This window comes from Capsicum annuum, chromosome 4, assembly GCF_002878395.1.
Source record: "Capsicum annuum cultivar UCD-10X-F1 chromosome 4, UCD10Xv1.1, whole genome shotgun sequence".
Lineage (NCBI taxonomy): Eukaryota > Viridiplantae > Streptophyta > Magnoliopsida > Solanales > Solanaceae > Capsicum > Capsicum annuum.
In genome coordinates this window covers 13,016,124-13,039,437 of record NC_061114.1, presented here as the reverse complement: position 1 = coordinate 13,039,437, position 23,314 = coordinate 13,016,124, and the positions used below count along the sequence as shown (strand labels likewise).

General features: G+C 36.5%; 1 protein-coding gene across 1 annotated transcript; it reads left to right on the top strand.

Moving 5' to 3' along the window:
- Positions 1-15,678: 15,678 nt before the first annotated feature.
- On the top strand, positions 15,679-17,727 carry LOC107869129 (receptor kinase-like protein Xa21). The gene is made up of 2 exons (XM_047411532.1): positions 15,679-15,887; positions 16,539-17,727. Exons 1-2 carry the CDS (start codon positions 15,679-15,681, stop codon positions 17,725-17,727), a joined length of 1,398 nt encoding a protein of 465 aa, XP_047267488.1.
- Positions 17,728-23,314: the final 5,587 nt, after the last annotated feature.

Sequence of the window (23,314 nt, the reverse complement as noted above, 5' to 3'; positions counted from 1 at the left end):
TTCCTACACTGACTCATCAGTTTCCAGACTTGAACCTTGAGGAATAGGTTCGTGTTCATGGGGGTGGCAATGTAACAAACCCGCAAGACCACTCGAGTACACTGAGGCGCAGCAGTAGGGACAAACAGTCCCCAAAATACCTGGTTGAGTATGTGGTCCCAAAGGCCAACAGAGGACCACTACCTCTGTCAAATACTGCTGCACATATTGCACCAACCTGTCAAGAAACATCTAAATGAATACCCTGCTATATAAACATCACAAGAGCTTTAGAGGAGGGCATGGAAGAACTTGCATCTTATTTTCTTAGCTAAACTTTTGGCAATCTGGAATCTCTGTCTTGTATTTTCTCTTTTTTATCTATCTTTTGCCTTGTTTTCCCTAAGTTGATATTGCTACGTTGTAATTTCTCCCTATCAGTGAATACAATTTTGAATCATTCCAGGCACTCACGAAAAGGACCATACACACCTCCATTCTCTTCCTTCTTCGGACTCTCACCATAAGCACACCCAGAAAAGGCATATTATAGTAAAAAGAGAGTGAAAAAGCAGGACCTCGATTTTTCTCTACACACAGTACCCATTTTCTTTTTCTTCGATACAGTGATGCACACACACAGTAACACCAGTGAGAGGGAGAAATCGAGAAATGAAGGAGATAGAGAACGAGAGATTCGAGAGAGAGAGAGAGAGATCGTTAGATTGAGAGTGAGAGGTCAAGAGAGAGAACAGATCGAAGAATGCCCAAAACAGAAGAAAAAAGATAAAAAATGAATTAGAAAGGGGAGGGAACGATCTGAACAGTGAGCAGGTAAGAAATTTGGTTTTGTTTCGAGTTTTTCCGGCTGAACCTTTCTCGGAATCGATGTTCGAGTTCGTCGTCCAGTCGATCTATTTATAAAAGTCTCGAAATTTCTTCATTCTTCTTTTGGTTTCTGAGTGGGTCTGGACGAAAACTTCAAGCTTCTCCGGAAAACACCTGAAAACAGTTGTTTAAACCCATTGGAAAACACCAAACTAGTTATCAAAATCATTGATGGTGCTACGAGTCGGGTTCGGGTGACGAAAGTCATTGATTCTCATCGTGAAGATCGAAATAGGCTTGGTTTGGTCGTTGGTATTTGATTTGAGAAGTTTGGTTTGTTCAAGTTAGTTCGTGATTGAGGTTTCAATTGGTTTTTAAATTTGTTTCAGGGTCAAATTCGACACTAAATGGGATTTTGTTGAAAGTCGGATTAAGTCGAGGTTTCGAATCTGCGAAGCTCCTTCGTTCGATTGAATAGAAGAGACGTTAAGGTCCATTCTTCATCTCATTCTCAATTAATTTTTAATTGTGTGATACTTGGTGTATAAATTCATGGTATGTGGATTTTATTTTGTTGATTTTGATATGTCTTGGATCATTGTGGTTGGTTGTTGATATCGATCAATTGATTGTCATGAATTGGAATAATCAAAGAACGTGGACTTGATTTGGGGTTAAATCGCAATTTGGGGAGGTACCGAAAGTTGGCTAATTCGCAATTTCACTCAGTGTATTTAATTTGTCATCTTGATTGATTTTGACGTTGTAAAACGTGGTAGTAGCATGATAAGTCAAAAGTAATAGGAAAATGCAAGTTGGGTTGGCAAAGTTTAGGATTTGTGATTGTTGAATGATGAAATATTTGTGCAATGGTTTTGATTTATGCAGTGGGATCTATTGTATTCATTTGGACGGGGAAGGATTTGTATTGATTTACCCGAAGAATGCCCCAAAGTATCATGTACTTGAAGACGACGCACGATCAAGGCCCGGAATATTGGGTGGAGAAAGCAATGGAGCTTAGTTTAGGATTATGTAGGTTTACTTTTCAGTACCCTTTTGTTTCTGGTTGTAATAATTGGACTGGACATTATATTTTTGGATTTGTTTTATTTGTGTGTTTGATTGATTGTTTTTGTGATTTTTTTGTTTAGTTTATATATTTTATAGTGTCAAATTAGCCGATATGCTCTACCAAGCGACCATGGTCAAACTACGGGATCTAGGGATGCCTAACACCTTTCCCTCGGTCAACAGAATTCCTTAGTCAGAATCTCTGTTCACAAACCAGTCTTAAAGAGTCAAATCATTTTGAAAAGGATTTTCCAAAGGTGACTTGGCACACCGGATTATGCCAAGTGGCGACTCAGGGATTTTGAATGTAAAAATAAACCTTTTTTGAAACAAATCTTCATTTTGTAACTTAATAATAAAAGCCCTTTCAAACCTTACAATCTTATCTTTTCGGTTAAAAAAGGAGTGTGACAGCTCTGGTGACTCTGCTGGGGATAATTTTCAGAATTCGAGCTTATTTTGGAATTGTGTCGGCTTAGTTTGGCACTATAGGTGTATAAACATTTTGTTTGTGTTGTTTTGTGTTATTGTTTATCGTTGTTGAGTGTTTATGTGCTCTTTCTTTACAGTTTTCTCTTTATGTGTTACCGCTTTATATCTGGCATCATGTGCATAACCCGAGTCATTCTTTCTATAACAAGTCCGTAGTACACATGTTGTACACGACCTCTAGTTGAGTCACCCTTATTTTAGGAGGGGGAGCCGTCGGTGTTATGGAGTGGGTGAAAAACTCTCGCAGCCACTATTGACTATACGCACCCTCGAACAGCCTTGTTAGTAAACCCTAAAGTAGGTCAGCCTTTAGGACATATTTCTGTGCATTATATTGAGACCTAGCGGGGCCCACTTGATCCTTTGTAGGAGACTCACCTCTAAAGCATCCCTACGTGCTAAATGTTGCATGGTTGAGGGTAACATGGTCATTTGATAGACTGATTTAGGCAAAAACAAGTGCTAGAATTGAAGAAAAGTGTGTAGGTTAGGAAAATTTAAAAAAAAAAAATAGAGTTTCGTAGCTTTTAGAGTTCTTTATGACTTTTATTTTTCACAATCCAAAAATTCAAAAAAAAAAAAAGATTTTCTTACCTTTTTTATGCATTTACTAAAAAACAAAAAAACTTCAAAAATATTTTCTTTTTCCTTTAGCATGCATTTATAATTCAAAAATATCAAAAACAAAAGATTTTTCATTTCGTATAACGAAAATACCAAAAAGATTTTTTCTTTCATGATTGTTGGTAGCAGTTTTATGTGAAATGTCAAATTGAAAATTCAAAAAGATTTTATTGACGTTTTTATCATCTGTTTGTGGTCGTGTCTCTCAAGTCAGGGTCTAGTCGGTTGTTTAATCTTTAATTGTCCAATCTGGATGAACTACACACCCCTGATTCTCCTCTCTCGAGAGTGAGATACGTAGGCAGCCTATTATTGGTTCGGGGATCTTATTTGAAAAATTCAAAAAGATTTTCTTCACTTTTATTAGAGTAGGTGTCGTATACTTCTTTAAAAGAAAACTGCAAAAAGATTTTTCTTTAATAGTTTCAATTTTCATCCATATGAAATTCAAAATTGAAAACCCAAAAAGATTTTTCTTTGGTAATCATAAGTTCCATTTTGTGGAGGGATTTAAACCTAAAAAATGCAAAAAGATTTTCATCAATCCTTTTGACACTTTGTTTCAAGAAAAAGAAAGAGAGTTTTATTGGTCCTTTTATGGCCAAACTTCACGAACTATGCACACCTGATTCTCCTCTCTCGGGAGTGAGATACGTAGGCGCCCTTCTCGGGTTCGGTGACCTTTTCCAAAGAAAAAAAAATTATTTTGAAAAAAAATGTTGAACTCTAACGCATTTGGTGTTTCTATTGTTCAGTTAGTTTAAGATGGTTGGTTTGTGGCACTTTGGATGGTCCTCCATATTGCACCAAGTCACAGAGAAGGTTATGGCCAACAAGGATACTGAGGTTGTTGTCACTGATCAGATAGAGGGTTCGGGCAATGACAATTTTGGAGCTAATGAAGAAATTCAACAATTAAGGCAGCAAATGATAGAAATGCATCAAGCTTGGGCTAATGGGTTGCGACCTCCTCCAGTTCCCACTGATAATCTGGAATATCTTTCTAGCTTGCCTCCCGTATCACATGCACAGTTTCTCATTTTTATTGACATGCCACAACATGCATCAGGATCGACTCTGGGGCAACAATATCAAACCTTTTCTAATGTTTATTTCCTCACTCCCCATCCAAGACTACCACATACTCGGATCCACCTAATGTTCATGCTTTTGCGGCGCCACCCCCACCTGAAGCTCCTACTTTTGACGTTCATCCACAAGTTGTGCCTCCATACTCTACAAGAGAGCCTGCATTGAATATTACTGGTGATCAGTGTTACGCTTTCGAGTCGACATTCAAGTTGACTGGTCTTTATGGTGACACTCAACTGCCTAAAGTTCGTCTTCACATTGAGATACCCATTATGATAGAAGAACAAAAGAAAATGAACATAAAATTGAGAAGTTTGGAACTGGCTATTAAGAATTTCCAAGGTCTTGGGGGGTACAAAAGTGTCTCATATAAAGATCTATGCATGTTTCCAGGTGTTAATCTCCCTTTTGGCTTTAAAATGCTGAAGTTTGAGAAATACAACGGGCACGGTGACCTAGTGTCACATTTGAGGCATTATTGTAACCAATTAAGGGGCTGTGGAGGGAAGGAAGAGCTACTCATGGCTTATTTAGGGGAGAGTCTTTTAGGCCTAGCTTCGGAATGGTTTGTTGACGAAGACATCAACAAATGGATTAGTTGGGATGACCTCGCTAATTAATTCTTGCAACAATTTCAATATAATGTGGAGTTGATTCCTGATGAGAAATCCCAGACTAATATGAAGAAGAAGAACACCAAAAGTTTTAGAGAATATGCGATTAGATGGCATGAACAAGCTGCTAGTATGAAACCGCCAATGAAAGTAAGTAAGATAGTGGAGGTGTTTATTCAGGTGTAGGACGAAACATATTATCAACACTTGTTACCTGCATTAGGAAAGCCGTTCATTGAGGTCCTTAAAATGGGAGAGATGATAGAGGATGGAATTAAGACCGGTTGCATTATGAATTTTTCAACATTGAAAGTGACTACTCAAGAAATTCAGAAAGGTTTGGGAGGTATCGGAGAGAAGAAGAATGAGGAAGATGCAACTGCTATTATAGTTGAATAGCAGGAAAGGTCAAGAAGACCACGTCATCGTCACTCTCAGGGTCAAGCCCAAGTTTATGCCTAAGATCCATATAATCACTCTCAAGATCCATTATACTCTATTCCTCCACATCCATATCCAGTGTATAATGCACAACCACATGATCAACCCCCATCTTTCCCACATTGGCATGCCCTAATGCCCCAGAGTCATCCTGTAACTCCACAAACATACCAAAGCCCTTCTAGGCCAGATTTTCTATTCTAGCCAAATAATGAAATGAGGCAGAAGTCAAGAGATAGCTTCACACCAATTGTAGAGTCATATTCCCATTTATTTCAGAGATTGATACAGGAGGGCATGATAAATCCTCTCCTTGGGCACACCCTTAATCGGCGTTCAAGAAATTTTGATCCTAATGCACGATGTGCGTATCATTCTGATGTTCAGGGTCATAGTATTGAAGATTGTCGAGATTTGAAAAGAGAAATTGAAAATATGATTCAAAATGGATTAGTTATGGTGCAGAACATTGACAGTAAAGGAAACTCTAGTCATGCTGATATGCAAACCAGTGGCTAAGTTGTCAGGATGAGCAATTGAGAAGTCACCCCTCTCCTTACTAGGAAGAGGTCTGGTAGTTTATTTTATTTTCTCTTCTGTTATTCGAATTATTACAGGGTTGTAGTTTGGGATTTTTCTTGTTTTGTCCCATTGTCGTTATGTTCAAAACCTTCTATCTTTTATTTTAATTAAATCGAGTGTCCCCTATTCCTTTGTGCTTTAAATATGTGTCACTTGTTTGTTTTCTTTACATAATATATTTTATGTTAATTCTAGTGATATGACATGCAATCAGAATTTTCAGTTAGATCTTAAAATCCAGTTTAAACATTAGCATGGAATCAGAGAGTTAAAGTTAGAAAAGAGAACATCTGAGAAAATAGATAAAGTGTTGGGGCATTTGGTGATTAAGTTGAAGCCTTCTTTGAAACTTATCACTTATTTTGAGAATCATAAGAATAACTTGGTCATCAATTGAAAAACAAATCTCAATTAGCTCAAATAGTGACTGCGTGAACAGAAAGAAAATCACCTCCACAAATTCATGAGTCATTCAATGTGAGGAATGTGCAACAGAAGTGGAGTTGTATGCTATAAAAACACAGAAGAAATAGTGACGCACAGACTCAATCAAAGTTAATGCTGTAAGAGATGTCACAAATGATCTTCAACTTTCACTTTCATATTGGATGATATGTACTTGCATTTTTAAGGATTGATATGACGAAGTCATTTTATTCTGCTATCCAAACATCGTGTCATTCTCTGTTTACCCCATTTGAGCTTTAGTCCTATTTTATTTCATACCCCTCTTTTGGAATCAAGATAGAGTCAGCAAAATCTCAAAAGAAAAGTGTCGAGCAAAATAATAGAGTCAGAAAAATTTCAAAAAAAATAATAATAAGAAAGTATGTCAAAAAGAAAAAAAGAAGAGAGTGTCAAGAAAAATTAAGTCAGAAAAGTCCCAAAGAGAAAAAGAGTCAACAAAAGAAAAAGAAACCAGAATCAAGCAAAAAAATAAGCTGCCAAAACTATGCGTGACCTGATTCTCCTCTTTCGGGGTGAGATACGTAGGCTACCTATTCTGGGCTTGGTCCAATCAAATAAACAATTTAGAATTGCCAAGTTAAAAGAATCTGGGGAATGAGTTAATCCTTATTATTTGAGTCGATTCCAAAAGTTATGAGTCCCACCCACTTTAAGTGTCGTTTGGGCCTCATATCATCCTTTATTTCTAACCTTATCCAAAAGCCAAGTTACAACTAAAGAAAGACCTTCAGATCAATCTTTGAGAATGTTAAGGCTAAGCATGCAATAGATATTATGACACATTTTGGGAACTACTTGTCTTCCCCAGCATAAGGAATCAGGAGAGAAATAAAAATGAGAGTGTCTTATTGGTGAAAACCCTCACGGGCACCATAAGATGATGGTAAGTTGAGAGAGGTAAAAATGAGAGAGTCTTATCAGTGAAAAATCTTACGGGCACTGTAAGACAACTTTGAGGTGAGAGAAATAAAAATAACAGAGTCTCATTACTGAAAAACCCTCACGGACGCCATAGAAAAATGGTGGGGTGAGAGAAAGAAAATGAGAGAGGCTTGTTTGCAGAAACTCTTCAAGGCACTACTAGCCGAATGAAGTCTCTCGTGCAATTGGCCCAAGAAAGTAAGTTAGTTTCAGGGCCCTTAACTCAAGAACAATTGGTAGAAAGTTTGGATGGAAATATCTGACAACTTAATCCAAAATGCATGGCATTATCATTAGAGTTGACTATCATTTTTAGATAAATTTTTTGTTTTTTTGCTTAAAATGGGGACATTCATTGTCTTTTCTCTCTCATCTTTATTTTTATTTTATTTTCTTGAGTCAGTTATCCAAATAAAAAAAATCATTGTCATTTTTCCCTTGTCTTTGAGTCAAATCCATGTCAAAACAAGTGAGAAAAGATTTCAAAATTGGCTTCCAGTTTCTTCAATTGCACAAAGCAAGACAGAAAGGCCAGCACATAAAAAGGACATAATTGTGAGCTTAAATAATGCATGCAAAAGTTTTGTCAACAGACAAGTCTGGGAGCTCATGGAAATACCAAGGTTTAAAGGGTTTATCTGAGAAGCACAGCAAAACATTGATACTGTGTTTGTTTCATAGTCACTCTTAATAATCTGAGTTTGGGTCAATGATGCAGCAAGTCAATGACATATACTAATGGTTGGAAGCAAGGTTAAATATGACGGGGGCAAGAGCGATTTCCGCGAAAGCCAAAGCCACAAACTAGCCACTATGTTTTAAACTCAAAAGTTTTCTTTATATGAAATAGAACATATGTTACCTACAGATCAAGGATTTTAGAGCCTAAACATCAAAGGCCATAATTTCTCACTTATACAAATGCAAGAGGCAATGTTGCTGCATAGGTTGGGTAATCAAAACCATGGTAAAACTCATAATTCAATATCCATAGGAGATGCATTTCCTTGTTTGGGTATTCAAGCGACATTTTTAAGGAGACGCACTTCCTTGGTTGGGTAATTCAAGTGGAATTGGTAAAGAGATGCACTTTCTTAGTTTGGTAATTCAAGCGACATTGATAAGGAGACACACTTCCTTGATTGGGTAATTTGAATTTTACTTGTTAGGTGATGCACTTTCTACCTTAAGTATTGATTCCTATAAGACGTACCTTTTAGTTGAGTCATTCACCTTGATTCCTATATGACGTACCTTTTAGTTGAGTCATTCCCCTTGACCCCTAGAAGATGTACCTTTTAGTCGAGTCGTTCTCTTTGATTCCTAGAAGATGTACCTTTTAGTCGAGTCATTCCCCTTGATTCCTATAAGACATACCTTTTAGTCGAGTCATTCCCCTTGATTCCTAGAAGATGTACCTTTTAGTTGAGTCATTCCCTTTGACCCCTGGGAGATGTACCTTTTAGTCGAGTCATTCCCCTTGACCCCTAGAAGACTTACCTTTTAGTCAAGTCATTCCCATTGATTCCAATAAGACATATCTTTTAGTCGAGTCATTCCCATTGATTCCAATAAGACATATCTTTTAGTCGAGTCATTCCCCTTGATTCCTAGAAGACGTACCTTTTATTCGAGTCATTCCTCTTGATTTCTAGAAAATGTACATTCTAATCAAGTCATTGCACTTAACCCTTAGGAGGCGCACTTCCTTGTTAGTTTTTATTTGTTAGGTGGCACGCTTTTAACTTTTATCTTTAGAAGACACACTTCTTAGTCAAAATTCCTCACTTTAATTCTTAGGAGATGCACTTCCTAGTATTGGTCATTTAATCTTACTATCAAGAGATGAATAGAGATGATTCGTCATTCCAACATTCACAAAAGTCCATTGATGATAAACTGGGGAAAAAAATTTAATTTCTGTTTTTGAAACTTTACTTTGTTGGCAAACGAAATTTCTATTTATAATAACATTTGTTTGGGATAATATTATTTTTAGTTTTGATGTGATTTCAGGAGCCCACCTGAAGAACGGGGCAAATACATGAAAAGTCAAGTAACAAGGTGAAATAGTTTAAAGGCAAGCAACAAGAGGAAGAAAATTGAAAGTCAACAGTTGAAAAATAGCAATTCAGGAGCCTGCCTAAAGAACTAGGTCAAGAAGTTGAAAGTTAGGCAACGAAGTGAAGCAATTGAAAGCCAAACAACAAGTTAAGGAAATTGCGAATCAGGAGCCCGCCTGAAGAATAGGGTGATAAAACTCAAACATTTATGATGATGTTATCCAGTTCTCACAATAGGTACCATCTCATGAGTTAGATTATGGTCCCCTGGGACTGTAAGCACCGTGTGTTGACTAGGGGGTAGTCTCGGGTCATTACATAATTACGCCATGCATTTTGGATTAAGTTGCCTTATCTTTCCATCCACACTTTCTACCAATTGTTATTGAGTCAATGGCCTTGAAATAGAGTTGTTTCCTTAGGTCAATTGCCTTTAAGACCTCATTCGTCTAGTGACACCTTAAAGGGTATTTGCCAATAAGCCTCTCTCATTTTTCTCTTAGCTCACCATTGCCTTATGGTGCCAGAGAGGGTTTTCACCAAAAAGACTCTCTCGTTTTTATTTCTCTCAACTTACCATCGCCTTATGATGCCCATGAGGGTTTTCACCAATAAGACTCTCTTATTTTTATTTCTCTTCATATTTTCTGATGCTGAGGAAGACAAGTAGTACCCAAAATATGTCATTATATCAATGCATGCTTAGCCTTACATTCTCAAAGATTGATTTGAATCCATGCATGCTTAGCCTTAACATTCTCAAATATTGATTTGAAGGTCTTTATTTGGTTATAACTTGACTTTTGGATAAGGTTACAAAGAAAGGACGGCATGAGGCCCAAACGACACTTGAAGTGGGGTAGGACCTACAACTTTTAGAATCGACTCAAACAGTGAGGATTAACCCATGCCCCAGTTTCTTTTTACTGAGTAACTCTAAATTGTTTATTTGGTTGGACCGATTACAGAGTAGGGTAGTCTACATATCTCACCCCTGAGAGAGGAGAATCAGGTCTCACGTAGTTCTAACAGCTCATTTTTGCTTGACTCTGATTTCTTTTTTTCCCTTTTTCTCTTTTATTGACTTTTTTGAACCTTTTTGACTCTATTTTACTTGACACTTTTTCTTTTCTTTCTTTTTGACACTTTGTTTTATTTTTTTAAACCTTTTATGACTTTATTCTTTTACTCTGACACTTATCTTTTGAGCTTGGTTGATTGTATCTTGATTCCAAAAGAGGGGTATGAAAGGAAATAAAACTAAAGCTTAAATAGGGTAAACAAAGGATGACACAATGTTCGGATAGCAGTATAAAATGCCTTCGTCATATCAATCCTTGAAAATTCTAGTACATGTCATGCAATATGATAGTGAAAGATGAAGATCATTTGTGACATTTTTTACAGCACTAACTCTCTAACTGAGCCTACGCGTCGCTACTTATTCTGCAAACTCTACCTTTATTGTACATTTCTCATGCAATTGATACATGTCTTTCAATTGATGACCAAGTTATTCTTTTGATTCTCAAAACAATTGCCTTAATTTTTGAAGAAGGCTTCAACTTGTCTCCAAATGTCTCATCACTCTACAAATTTTCTCAGATGTTTTTTCTAACTTTAGCCCTCTGATTCAATGTTCCATGGTTAAATTGGATTTTAAGATTTGGCTAAAAATTCCGTAGGCATGTAGTATCACTAGAATCAACATAAAATGTACTATACAAAGAAAACAAACAAACAACATATATTTGAAACACAAAGGAAAGGGACACTTCATTTAGTTGAAATAAAAGATAGAAGGGTTTGAACATAAACGACAGAGGGACAAAATAAGATCGATCCTGAACTACAACCCTAAAATAATTTGGATAACAGAAAAGAAAAATAAACAGACTACCAAACATCCATCCTAACAGGGAGAGAAGTGATTTCCCAATTGCTGAGCTTGACATCTTAACCACTGGTTTGCATATCAGCATGACTAGAGTTTTATTCACTATCAATGTTTTTCACCATAATTGATCCATCTTGAATCATATTTTCAATTTCTCTTTTCAAATCTAAAATTTTTTCAATACTATGACCCTGAGCATCAGAATGATACGCATATAGTACATTAGGGTCAAAATTTCTTAAACGCCGATTAAGAGTACCCAAGGAGAGGAGTGACCTTGCCCCACTGTACCAATATCTGAAATAAATTGGCATATGACTCTCCAATGGCTGTGAAGCTATCTTTAGACTTCTGCCTCATTTCATTGTTTGGCTTGGATAAAAAATTAGGCCTAGAAGGGCTTTGGTATGTTTGAGGAGTTAGAGAATGACTCTGAGGAGTTGATGTGTTCCACTGTGGGTAAGATGGGGGTTGAACATATGGTTGTGATTTATATAATGGATATGGAGGTGGAAGAGATGAGTATAATGGATTTTGGGAGTGATCTGTGGAGCTTAGGCATAAACTTGGGCTTGAACCTGAGAGCGACGACGACATGGTCTTCTTGACCGTACCCGCTGTCCAACTACAATAGCAGATGCATCTTCCTCATTCTTCTTCTCCACACCACTTCCTAAACCCTTTTGAATTGCTTGAGTATTTTCTTTTAATATTGCAAAACTCACAATACGATCGGTCTTAATTCCATCCTCTATCATCTCTCCTATTTTGAGAACCTCAATAAATGGCTTGCCTAATGTAGGTAACAAGTGTTGATAATATGTTTCATACTACGCTTGAATAAATACCTCTACTATATTGCTTTCTTTCATTGGTGGTTTTACCCTAGCAGCTTGTTCACGCTATCTGATCGCATACTCCCTGAAACTCTCAGTATTCTTCTTCTTCATACTAGTTAGGGATTTTTCGTCAGGGATCAATTCCACATTATATTGAAATTATTACACAAATTCATTAGCCAAATCATCCAAACTATTCCACCTATCATTATCCTGATCAACAAACCACTCTGAGGCTAGACCCGAAAAACTCTCACCAAGTAAGCCATAAGAAGTTCTTCTTTTCCTCAAGCACCTCTTAGTTGGTTACAATAGTGCCTCAAATGTGCCACTGGTCCCCATGTCCGTCATATTTCTCAAACTTAGACATTTTAAAGCCTAGGGAAAGGTTGACATCTGTAAATATGCATAAGTCCTTATATGATACATTTTGTACCCCCCAAGTCCTTGAAAGTTCTTCAAAGCCAGTTCCAAACTTTTCACCTTTTGGGACATCTCCTCTTGTCCTTCTATCATAACAGACTTTTCATCATTAAGAGGAAATTCGAGCAGTTGAGTTATCCATAAGGACCAGTCAACTTAAATGTGGGATTAAAAGCATGATGCTCAAATATTCAACACAGGCGCATTTGCAGAGTAGGGAGACACAACCGGTGGATAAACATCAAAAGTAGGAGCTTCAGGTGGGGGTAGTGCTGCAAAAACATAAACAGTATGTGGTGCCGAGCATGTGGTAGTCTTATGTTGAGGATTGAGAAAATGAATATTGAAAGTGTTTGGATAGTGTTTCCCTAGGGTAGATACTGATGCATATTGTAACATTTCAACAACAATAGGAAATTATGTAGGTGACACTGGAGGTAAGCTTGAAAGATATTCCAGATTATCAGTAGAAAATGGAGGAGGTGGCAACCCATTCGCCCAAGCTCGATGTACTTCTATCATTTGGTGCCTTAATTTATGAATCTCTTTATTAGCTCCTAAAATTCTCATTCCCCGAACTCCTTATCTAATTATTGACCATAGCCTCGGTATTCCTATTGGCCATAAATTTCTCTTCGACTTAGAGCAATATGGAGGACCAACCAAAATGCCACAAACCAACCATCTTAAACTAACTGGACAATAGCAAATGCGTTAGAGTTTAACACTTTCTCAAAACCTTTTTCCTTATCTTATTATGAAAATATCACCGAACCCGAGAAGGGCACCTACGTATCACACCCCCAAAAGGGGAGAATCAGGTGTGCATAGTTCGCGAAGTCTTGCCAAAATGGCCGATTAAACTCTTTTTTCTTTCTTTTTCCTTTTTTCTTGAAACTTAAAAAAAAAAGAGGAAAATAAAAAATTGTCAAAAGAATTGATGAAAATCTTTTTGCATTTTTCAGGTTTAAATTCCTATACCAAATGAAATGTATGATTACCAAAGAAAATCTTTTTGGGTTTTCGATTTTGAACTTCATATGAAAATTAAACTTGAAACTACTAAAGAATTTTTTTATTTTTTTGCAGTTTTCTTTTGAAGATGTATATGAAATACCTAATCTAATAAAGAGTCAAAAATCTTTTTTGGATTTTTTGAAATAAGATTCCCGAACCAACAATAGGTTGCCTACGTATCTCACTCCCAAGAGAGGAGAATCAGGGGTGCGTAGTTCGTCTAGATTAGACAATTAAGGATTACATAACAAACTAAAACTTAACTTGAGAGTCACGATTACAGACAGATGATGAAAGTAAAATCTTTTTTGGGGTTTTTAATTTGATGCTTCATACAAAAATGACACTAACAACTATGAAAGAAAAATCTTTTTGATATTTTCGATATGAAATATACAAAACTTCTACCATCTTTTTTGAATTTTTCTTTTATAAAAAGCTCCTATTGGAAAAAGTATCTTTTTGAAAATTTTGAATTATGAATACATGGTAAAGGAACAAAAGGAAAATCTTTTTGATATTTTTGAGAAAATGAGTGTGAAAGGTAAAAAATCTTTTTTGAATTTTTGGATTGTGAAGAAAAAAATCAAAAGCCATAAAGAACTCTAAAAACTTACGAAACTCTTTTTTTTTTCCTTTTCGACTCACTTTTCTTTTTCTCTTTTTTTTTTCAGCACTTTCTTGTCTACACACTTTACTTCTAACACATTCTTTCCCCAAATCGGTCCGTCAAATAACCATGTTACCCTCAGAGATGCAACATTTAGCACGTAGGGATGCTTTAGAGGTGAGTCTCCTACAAAGCGCCACGTAGGTTCCGCTAGGTCTCAATATGATGAAGATAAGAATGACCTAAAGGCTGACCTATGCTGGGGTTCACTAACAACACTGTTCAGGGGAGTGTATGATCGATAGTGGCTGCAAGAACTTTCCACCCACTCCATAACACCGATGGCTACTACTTCTAAAATAAGGGTGACTCAACTAGAGGTCGTGTACAACGCGTGTACTACGAACTTGTTACGGAAAGAATGACTCGGGTTATGCACATGATGCTAGATATAAATCGGTAACACATAAGAAGAAAGATTGTAAAGATGTAGCACGTAGGCACTCAACAATGATAAAACAAATACAAATAATAACACAAACAATGTCTATACATCCATAATGTCAAACTAAGCTGATACAACTAAAAAATAAGCTCTAATTCCTAAAAATCTCTGCAGCGGAGTCGCCAGAGCTATCACACACCCTTTTTAACTGAAATGATTATATTTTAAAGTTTGAAAGATTTTTTATTATTACAGTGACAAAATGAAGATTTTTTCAAAAAAAATTATTTTTTACATTCAAAACTCAGATTCGTCACTTGGCATAATCCGGTGTACCAAGTCACCTTTGGACAATCCTTTCAAAATAATTTGACTCTTTAAAATTGATTTGCAAACAGAGTTCCGGGTAAGGAATTCTGTTGACCAAGGAGAAGGTGTTAGGCACCCCTCGATTCCGTGGTTCGACCATAGTGCGTATCAGCTAATTATGACACTAAGAATGTATAAACCACATAAACATACAACAATCAAACAAACAAACACAAACCAAAACAAATACCCAAAAATATAATGTTCAGTGCAATTATACAGTTCAAAGTAAAAAAATACGAAAATATAAATCCTATTCTAACCTATACTAATCCTATATCGTGCTCCCATGATCTACCCAATGCCTCAGACCTTTGTCATGAACGTCCTCCGGGTACAAAATACTTCGGGGTATTCCCTGGCGATAAACAGAAATATCTCGGGGCATTCCCCGGCCAAATGATACATTTGATCCAAAAAAAATAACCAAACCAAGCCATTCAACATATATTTCAAGAATTCAATGTTCTCAAGTCTAGAACTTTCCTACCCCAGCCCACCGTTTGCCTATCCCGTTCAACTTATTATGAGACTATCGAGGAGTTGACAATTAGACGCAAAGTAACAATAATAATGAATCAAAACAACTAATTTATTCATCTTTTATCAAATTTTGATTCCCCCCGACTCCATTAACCAATGATTAACACATGCTTCGATTATCAATTCAAGTTTTCAAATTCAAATCCAACATCCACCAATACACAATCAAGATTTAAACTCACTAAACACACAAATCATTCACGATTACGTAAAATTAAAGGGAGAGAAGATAGAATTGGACCTCAATGACGCTTTCAAAATTGATATATTATTCCGATTAAACCCGGTAGAATCCGCATCCGAAACCTCGAGTAGAACCTCCACAACGAACCAAACCCAACAACAACAGAACCTGTAATGTTTTCACCAACACGAACCAGTAATTACGGAAAAAAAGAAATGAGCCCTTGCTATGCGATTTGGCCACCGGGTTTTACGATTTTCTGGCGGGTTTTGCCGAAGCTGACTCAAAGGCTGAAAACCAGGTGCTGGGTGGCGAACATGGGTTCGCCGATCCTTGCTGATGTGATATCCGACAAGAAACTCGCCGGAATTGACAGAAAATAGTTTATGTGGTATTAGGCATGGAGAGAATCCAGATTAATGGTTCTGTTCAAATATATTTATCTTCTACACTTATTTTTTTCTCTCTTAAAATCTTAGTGGATTCTACCATGGTAGATTGAACCAACTATTCAAAATCACTAGTAATCCGCTATATGTGTTTCCAGGTGAAATACCCAAAGAGATAAGCAATCTCATTGAGTTGGAGGTACTTGATCTTCAGCGTAATAGTTTTAGTGGTTCACTTCCAATGGAGATCTTCAACATATCAGGGTTGAGAGTGATTTTTCTTTCAAACAATAATCTATCAGGAAGCCTCCCACCAAACATGGGTTCTATCTTACCCAGTCTTGAGGAACTTTATCTGATAAACTTAACCAATCTTGTTGGAACTATTCCTCATTCTATCTCCAATTGTTCAAAACTTACAATTCTTGAGATTTCAAACAACAAAATCACTGACTTGATTCCCAACTCACTTGGATATTTGACTCATCTACAATAACGAGCGATTCATCATTAAGCTTCCTGACTTCCTTAACCAATTGTAGAAATTTAACATATCTTTCTCTATAATTGAACCCACTAAATGGCATGCTTCCAGTCTCTGTAGGGAACTTTTCCACATCTCTAATAAAATTTTATGCCAACAGTTGCAAAATCAGAGGGCGAATTCCAGCTGAAGTTGGGAACTTAAGCAGCTTATTAGACCCTGATCTTTCTGGAAATAACTTAGTTGGATTGATTCCCAGATCAATTGGCAACTTGGAATATCTTCAGTGCTCTAACTTGAGTAACAACAAATTTACAGGATTTATTAGAGATAATTTTTGTAAATTGCAGCGTTTGGGTGCTATTTACTTCAGTCAAAATAAACTTTCAGGATCTCTTCCGAATTGTTTGGGGAGTGTTATTTCCCTTAGAGAGATACATCTAGATTCCAATAAATTGAGTTCCAATATACCATCAAGCTTATGGAATCTTAAGGATCTAATGGTTCTTGACTTATCGTCAAACAATATGGTTGGTTCATTACCTCCAGAAATTGGAAATCTAAAGGTCGTGACACAGATGGATCTATCAGTGAATCAATTCTTTGATGGAATTCCAAGAGAAATTGGAGGATTGCAAAATCTGGCGCATCTTTCTTTGAGTCACAACAAGTTGCAAGGATCTATACCGGACTCAATGAGCAACATGGTAGGTTTGGAATTCCTAGACTTTTCTCATAATAACCTATCAGGAACCATTCCCAAGTCTTTGGAGAAACTTCAAAACCTGAAGTATTTCAATGTTTCTGCCAACAAATTGTATGGTAAGATACTCACCGAGGGTCCTTTCAAGAACCTCTCAATTCAGTTTTTCATCTATAATGAAGCATTGTGTGGTTCTTCAAGATTTAGTGTCCCTCCATGCCCTACTTCATCAAAGCACAGAGCAAATAAGATAAAGGTGCTAGTTCTTTTACTTTCACTGGGAATTGCACTTTTATTTGTTCCTATCACTTTTCTGTTTGTATGGATAAGGTATAGAAGAGATAAGAGAGCTCCTCCACAAGTTGAGTCATTGTCTACAGTAACAAGAGAAATAATTTCATACTATGAATTGATCCAAGCAACTGATGGGCTTAGCGAGAGTAATCTGATTGGTTTTGGAAGTTTTGGCTCTGTTTACAAAGGCGTTCTCAGAAGTGGAACTGCCATTGCAGTTAAAGTGTTCAATCTGCAACTGGATGCATCATACAAGAGTTTTGATACAGAATGTGAAGTTTTGCGTAGCCTCTGCCATAGGAATCTTGTAAAAGTCATTACTAGTTGTCCCAATCTTGATTTAAGGCTTTAGTACTACAGTATATGACTAATGGGAATCTTGAGAAGTATTTGTATTTGCACAACTACTTCCTTGACACCAAGCAGAGACTACGCATAATGATAGATGTGGCATGTGCTTTGGAATATTTTCACCATGGGTGCTCGTTGCCTGTGATTCACTGTGACGTGAAGCCTAGTAACGTCTTTCTGGATGAAGACATGGTTGCGCACCTAAGCGACTTTGGCATTGCAAAACTGCTTGATGAAGATGAGGGTGATTTATACACTAAAACCTTAGGAACATTTGGTTATATTGCGTCAGGTATATATCTTAGTTTTTCTGATTACTCCTTTCTTTTTTTCCCACCTAGAAAGTATATTGCATCTTTAAATTAATTGTTTGACTGTAGAGTATGGACTGGATGGACTAGTGTCAACAAAATGTGATGTCTATAGTTACAGGATCATGTTGCTGGAAACGTTTAGCAGGGGAAAGCCTAATGAGTTTGAGGGAGATCTTAGCTTGAAGCAATGGGTGAGTTATTCACTTCCAGATGCAGTAATGGACGTCGTAGATGCGAACTTGGTAACCCAAATGGGTAGTCGCTTACAGATGGAGCTAGATGTTGTGGCATCAATCATGAAAGTGGCATTAGATTGTTGTGATGAATATCCGGAAAGAAGGACTAACATGAAAGATGTCGTAGGGATGCTACAGAAGATCAAGATTCAACTTCTTGCATGCTAAGCATATTCTCGGAATCTCTCATTCCAAATTACTTGTTTGTTGCAAATGTTTGCTAAATTGTTGGATTTATGTGAAGATTATTCTTTTTTTTTTATTTGTTTTAGTACTTGGTTTGTGGATTGAATAACTAAAACCAAATTGATCCTCTTGAAAATCTTGAAGTGGAATGAATTTGTTTTAAATTGTTAGAGTAATTAACTGTATGAAAACAGCTAGGCCAGTAATATAAATGCTTTACATTGGAAACACTAACAGGACATATAACATCATGACGAAAAACATAACGGGCAATGACAAAAAATGCTATATGTCATAATACTATACGATAAAAAATGGCAGCTCAGTGCACAAAGCATCTTGTATTCATGCAGGATATGGACAGGGATCGCTCCAGGGATAGCAACACAGCCAACCTACCCGGCAGAAATAGCAATGATTGATTCCACAACTCAAACTCGCGACCTATAGTTCATGTTGCTCCAAAAGCTTACTTGATGATAAGTGAAGTAAAAAGATAATTTGCATTATCATTTTACTTTCTTTTTTCAATACAGTACCTATATGAAACTCTAATAAAGTAGATAATCAGGCTCCATTCTTCAAGATTTTCCAAATCGACCAATCAAGACTAGAAAAGTTTAATTAGACCCCTCAATGTTAAGTTTTAATTTCTTGATTTTCCACTACCTGGTGCTCATAGTCCTGCCATGCCCAAACTAATATCTTTTAGTGAAGGCTGTTGAAAATATGTCTCAGAAATAAAGTAGGAATAGATATTTTTAGTAGTTTTTAATTATTAGAGTCCTATGTAACTTAGGAATTAGTTGTCCCTTTATTATTTGAATAGGAATTAGTTATCCCAATTTAAATTGGAGTGTAGTTAGAAATTTAGCTATAAATACATGCTTTGAGTTATTAACAAAATAATTCCCTTTGACAATACTATTGCCGTATTTTATTTTTCTCCAACTCTTTCTCTGTTGTTTTTCCAATTTCAAAGCTAAAAACCAACAATTGGTATCAGAGCCAATTTCTTGAGGGATCTGTGAGAGATGAATTCTGAAAACAACTTTTCCCAAATAGCTCCTCCTGTCTTTGATGGTGAGAATTACCATCTTTCGGCTGTAAGAATCGAGACTTATCTTGAGGCTTTAGATCTCTGAGAGGCCGTGGACGAGGATTATGAGGTTCATCCGCTGCCCGATAATCCCACGGTAGCCCAGATCAAAAGCCAAAAGGAAAAGAAAATCAGAAAATCAAAAGCAAAAGTGACTTTGTTTGCTTGTGTTTCTCTAACAATTTTCACGAGAATTATGGCTTTTAAATTAGCAAAAGAAATTTGGGATTATCTGAACGAAGAATATACAGGAGATGAAAGAATACGAGGCATAAAGGTGTTGAATCTAATAAGGGAATTCAAATTGCAAAAGATGAAGGAATCTGTGACCGTCAAAAAGTACTCAGACCATCTTCTTGACATTGTTAACAAGGTAAGATTGCTTGGCACAAAATTTAAAGATTCTAGAATTGTTGAAATTTTTTTTGTTACAGTGCCAATAACTACCTTGGAAAACACAAAAGACCTGTCCAACATTACCTTGGCAGAATTGTTAAATACGTTGCAGGCGCAAGAGCAAAGGAGGCTTATGAGGCAGGATGGTGTGGTTGAAGGGGCTTTGACAGCCAACCACAAGACTCAAAGTAAGGGTAATAAGTCAAGAAAAAATTACACACCTTGCCAGCACTGAGGCAAAATAGGTCATCCTCTATTTAAATGTTGGAAGAGACCAAATGCAAAATGCAAGATTTGTAATCAACTTGGCCATGAAGCTGTGATTTGTAAAAACAAATCTCCAAAATATGAAGTAGAAGCCCAAGTCACCAAAGAAGAAGAAGAAGAAGATCACTTATTTGTGGCAACATCTTCAACCAAGAAATCTGATTTTTGGATGATTGATAGTGGTTGTACAAACCACATGACACATGACAAAACTCTTTTTAAAGAGTTTTTGCCTTTGAAAAATAAGAAAATTAGAATTGGGAATGGTGACTATATTCCTGCAGAAGGAAAAAGGAATTTTGCAATCAAAAATGTTTCAGGTACAAAAATAATTTCAAATGTCCTTCATGTACCCGATATTGACAAAAGCTTGTTAAGTGTTGGCCAGCTAATGGAAGAAGGATTTAAATTACAATTTGGAGACAAATATTGTCGAATCTTTGATTCCACTAATCTTGAGATTTTACAAATTTATATGAGAGACAAAAGTTTCTTATTTAATCCAGAAGATGCACACAAGCCATACAAGAATAAAGACGAATTAGCAGATTTATTCAAGAGGTCAAATTCAGCCGAAGTCGAGACAATTTCTGATCCAAGGAGGAGTGTTGAAAATAGGTCTCAGAAATAAAGTAGGAATAGATATTTTTAGTAGTTTTTAATTATTAGAGTCCTATGTGACTTAGGAATTAGTTATCCCTTTATTATTTGAATAGAAATTAGTTATCCAATTTAGATTGGAGTGTAGTTAGAAATTTAGCTATAAATACATTTTTTGAGTTATTAATAAAATAATTCCCTTTGACAATACTATTGTCGTATTTTATTTTTCTCCAACTCTTTCTATGTTATTTCTCCAATTTCAAAGCAAAAAAACAACAAAGGCTTAAGCCATGATTACAAAACTTCATGTATTCTGCAGTGCGTACGAGTCCTTTTCATGGACAAACCAAGGCATATAACAAAGGAAAGTTATTAAATTAGCTCCAGGGCCTGCCTCCTGTTAATTTTCCACCTTCTGTTTGAGTATTGTATCATAGTCGATTTTTGGTACAGTTGCTGGTGTGAGAGACGAGTCTAAAAATGCATTCTTCACTCTTTGGGGTCTCCCAACACTAGTGCTAAATGACCCGTCTTTCCCAACATAATTGGTGTATGTCTGTTGCGGAAAGGTTGTGGGTTAACTAGAACACAATCACATACAAAACAAAAAGAAAAGAAAAATAAAACCGGGTGTTTTCCAACTAGCAAGGACAAGAAAAATACTCAGAATGGTATGAGTCAATACCTGAGAAAAGATCATATGATCCTCTTTGTTGCCTGTGAGAGCCAACTTAGAAAGGTTATATAAGAGGGAAACAAAACATAAAGGATAAATTGAATGCCCTTTCCAATACAGTTCACGATGCAGAGGCTAGTACACTCCCCCATTCCTCAGCCTGCCTGTGAGCCCCCAGTTGATTTTAGAAAAATAATACGCCCGTACCCTGAGTCCACCCTAGCAACCGTGGGCTATAGCACACCATTTGGGCAAAAAATGGCCAGTTTGCACCGTTTAAGCACCCAAATAACCGTGCCGATCCCAAAGGTCCACACTCTCCACTCCTCATCCTGCTAGGCGCCCAGTCTATATTCGATAGAAAACATGATCGAGCCACGGCATACTTGGATTCGGGGCTTAGCTACCGAGTTAAGGGCGAATTCCAAATAGCCCGTGGGATTGTAGAAATGTATGGTGTACCATCTATCTAAGATAAAGAGTGGGTCATGTTTTCAAAGAAGTGCCTTGGGGTTCACTAAAGTATGCCCATGTATTTTACTTACGCATTATGATTATTGACTTCTCAATATGTGATTATCTATTTTGCATAACAACATGTTATTTTGAGTTGTTTCACATACCAGTACAATTGCATTGAGGCCACACCATTTGGGAGGTTACAACAATCATGCTTATGGAAGGTCAGGTGGATATAGAGGTCAAGGATATCAGTATAGAGGCCAACCTAATACTCAACATTCAACAAACAACATTACTGGTAATAATTTCTATGGAGATATAAGGCAAGTTGCTTTAACTAGTTATAAAGGAAACAAAGAGATTCACAGTTCTATTTTGCCCAAGAGACAAGCTTTCACAATAGAGCATATGAACAAATTATGGAAATGTTAATCAAGGATACACAAGAAGTGAAACAATTAAACATGTCAGGTAATGTTATTTGTTCACCATTTCTTCATATGTCTCAAGAATGGATAGTAGATTCTAGTGCAACACATCATGTAGCAGCAAATAAAGAAGTTCTATCAAAATGCAATAAAGTAGGCAACTCAGAAAAGGATAAGGTGAATCTTCCTACTAGTTCTAAGGTTGATATATCACATACTAAAGAAACATATGTTTTTAAAGATGGAATTGTGAAGGATGTACAACTTTTACCTAATTTTAAGCTTAATCTGCTGTCAGTATCCAAGTTGACTCAACAACGTTCTTGTTTTGTTTCCTTCTACCCTGATTTCTGTGTGTTTCAGGAACTTCACAATGGAAGGGTCAAGGGGATTGGTAAGGAAACTGGTGGTTTGTACTTGTTTTAAGGAACCTCTGAAGTGCCTAGAACACAAAGAATATAGTCTCATAACAAGTTGGTGGCAGAAGTAAATATGTAGGACTACTATCTCTGGCATAAAAGGCTGGGTCACCCCTCATCTCAAACATTAAAATTGCTGAATCTATTGAAGCATATTAAGGATGTATAAGTCTAAGTAGTTTCCATATCCATCCTTTTTCCAAGCAGACTAGATCAAATTTTCCTCTAAGTAACACTAAAGCTGCTAAGTGTTTTGATATTGTACATATGGATCTTTGGGGACCCTATAAAACACCAACTTTTGATTAGACAATTGTTGATGATCATAGCAGATATACTTGGTTTGGTGTATGATTCAAACTTTTATGTGTATGATTCAAACTTAGTTTGGTGCTCATATTAAAGCTATAAGATTTGATAATTGGACAGAGTTCTTTAATTATCAATGCAGTTTGTTAGATCCTTAGGAATTATACATCAAAGTAGTTGTCCTCACACACCT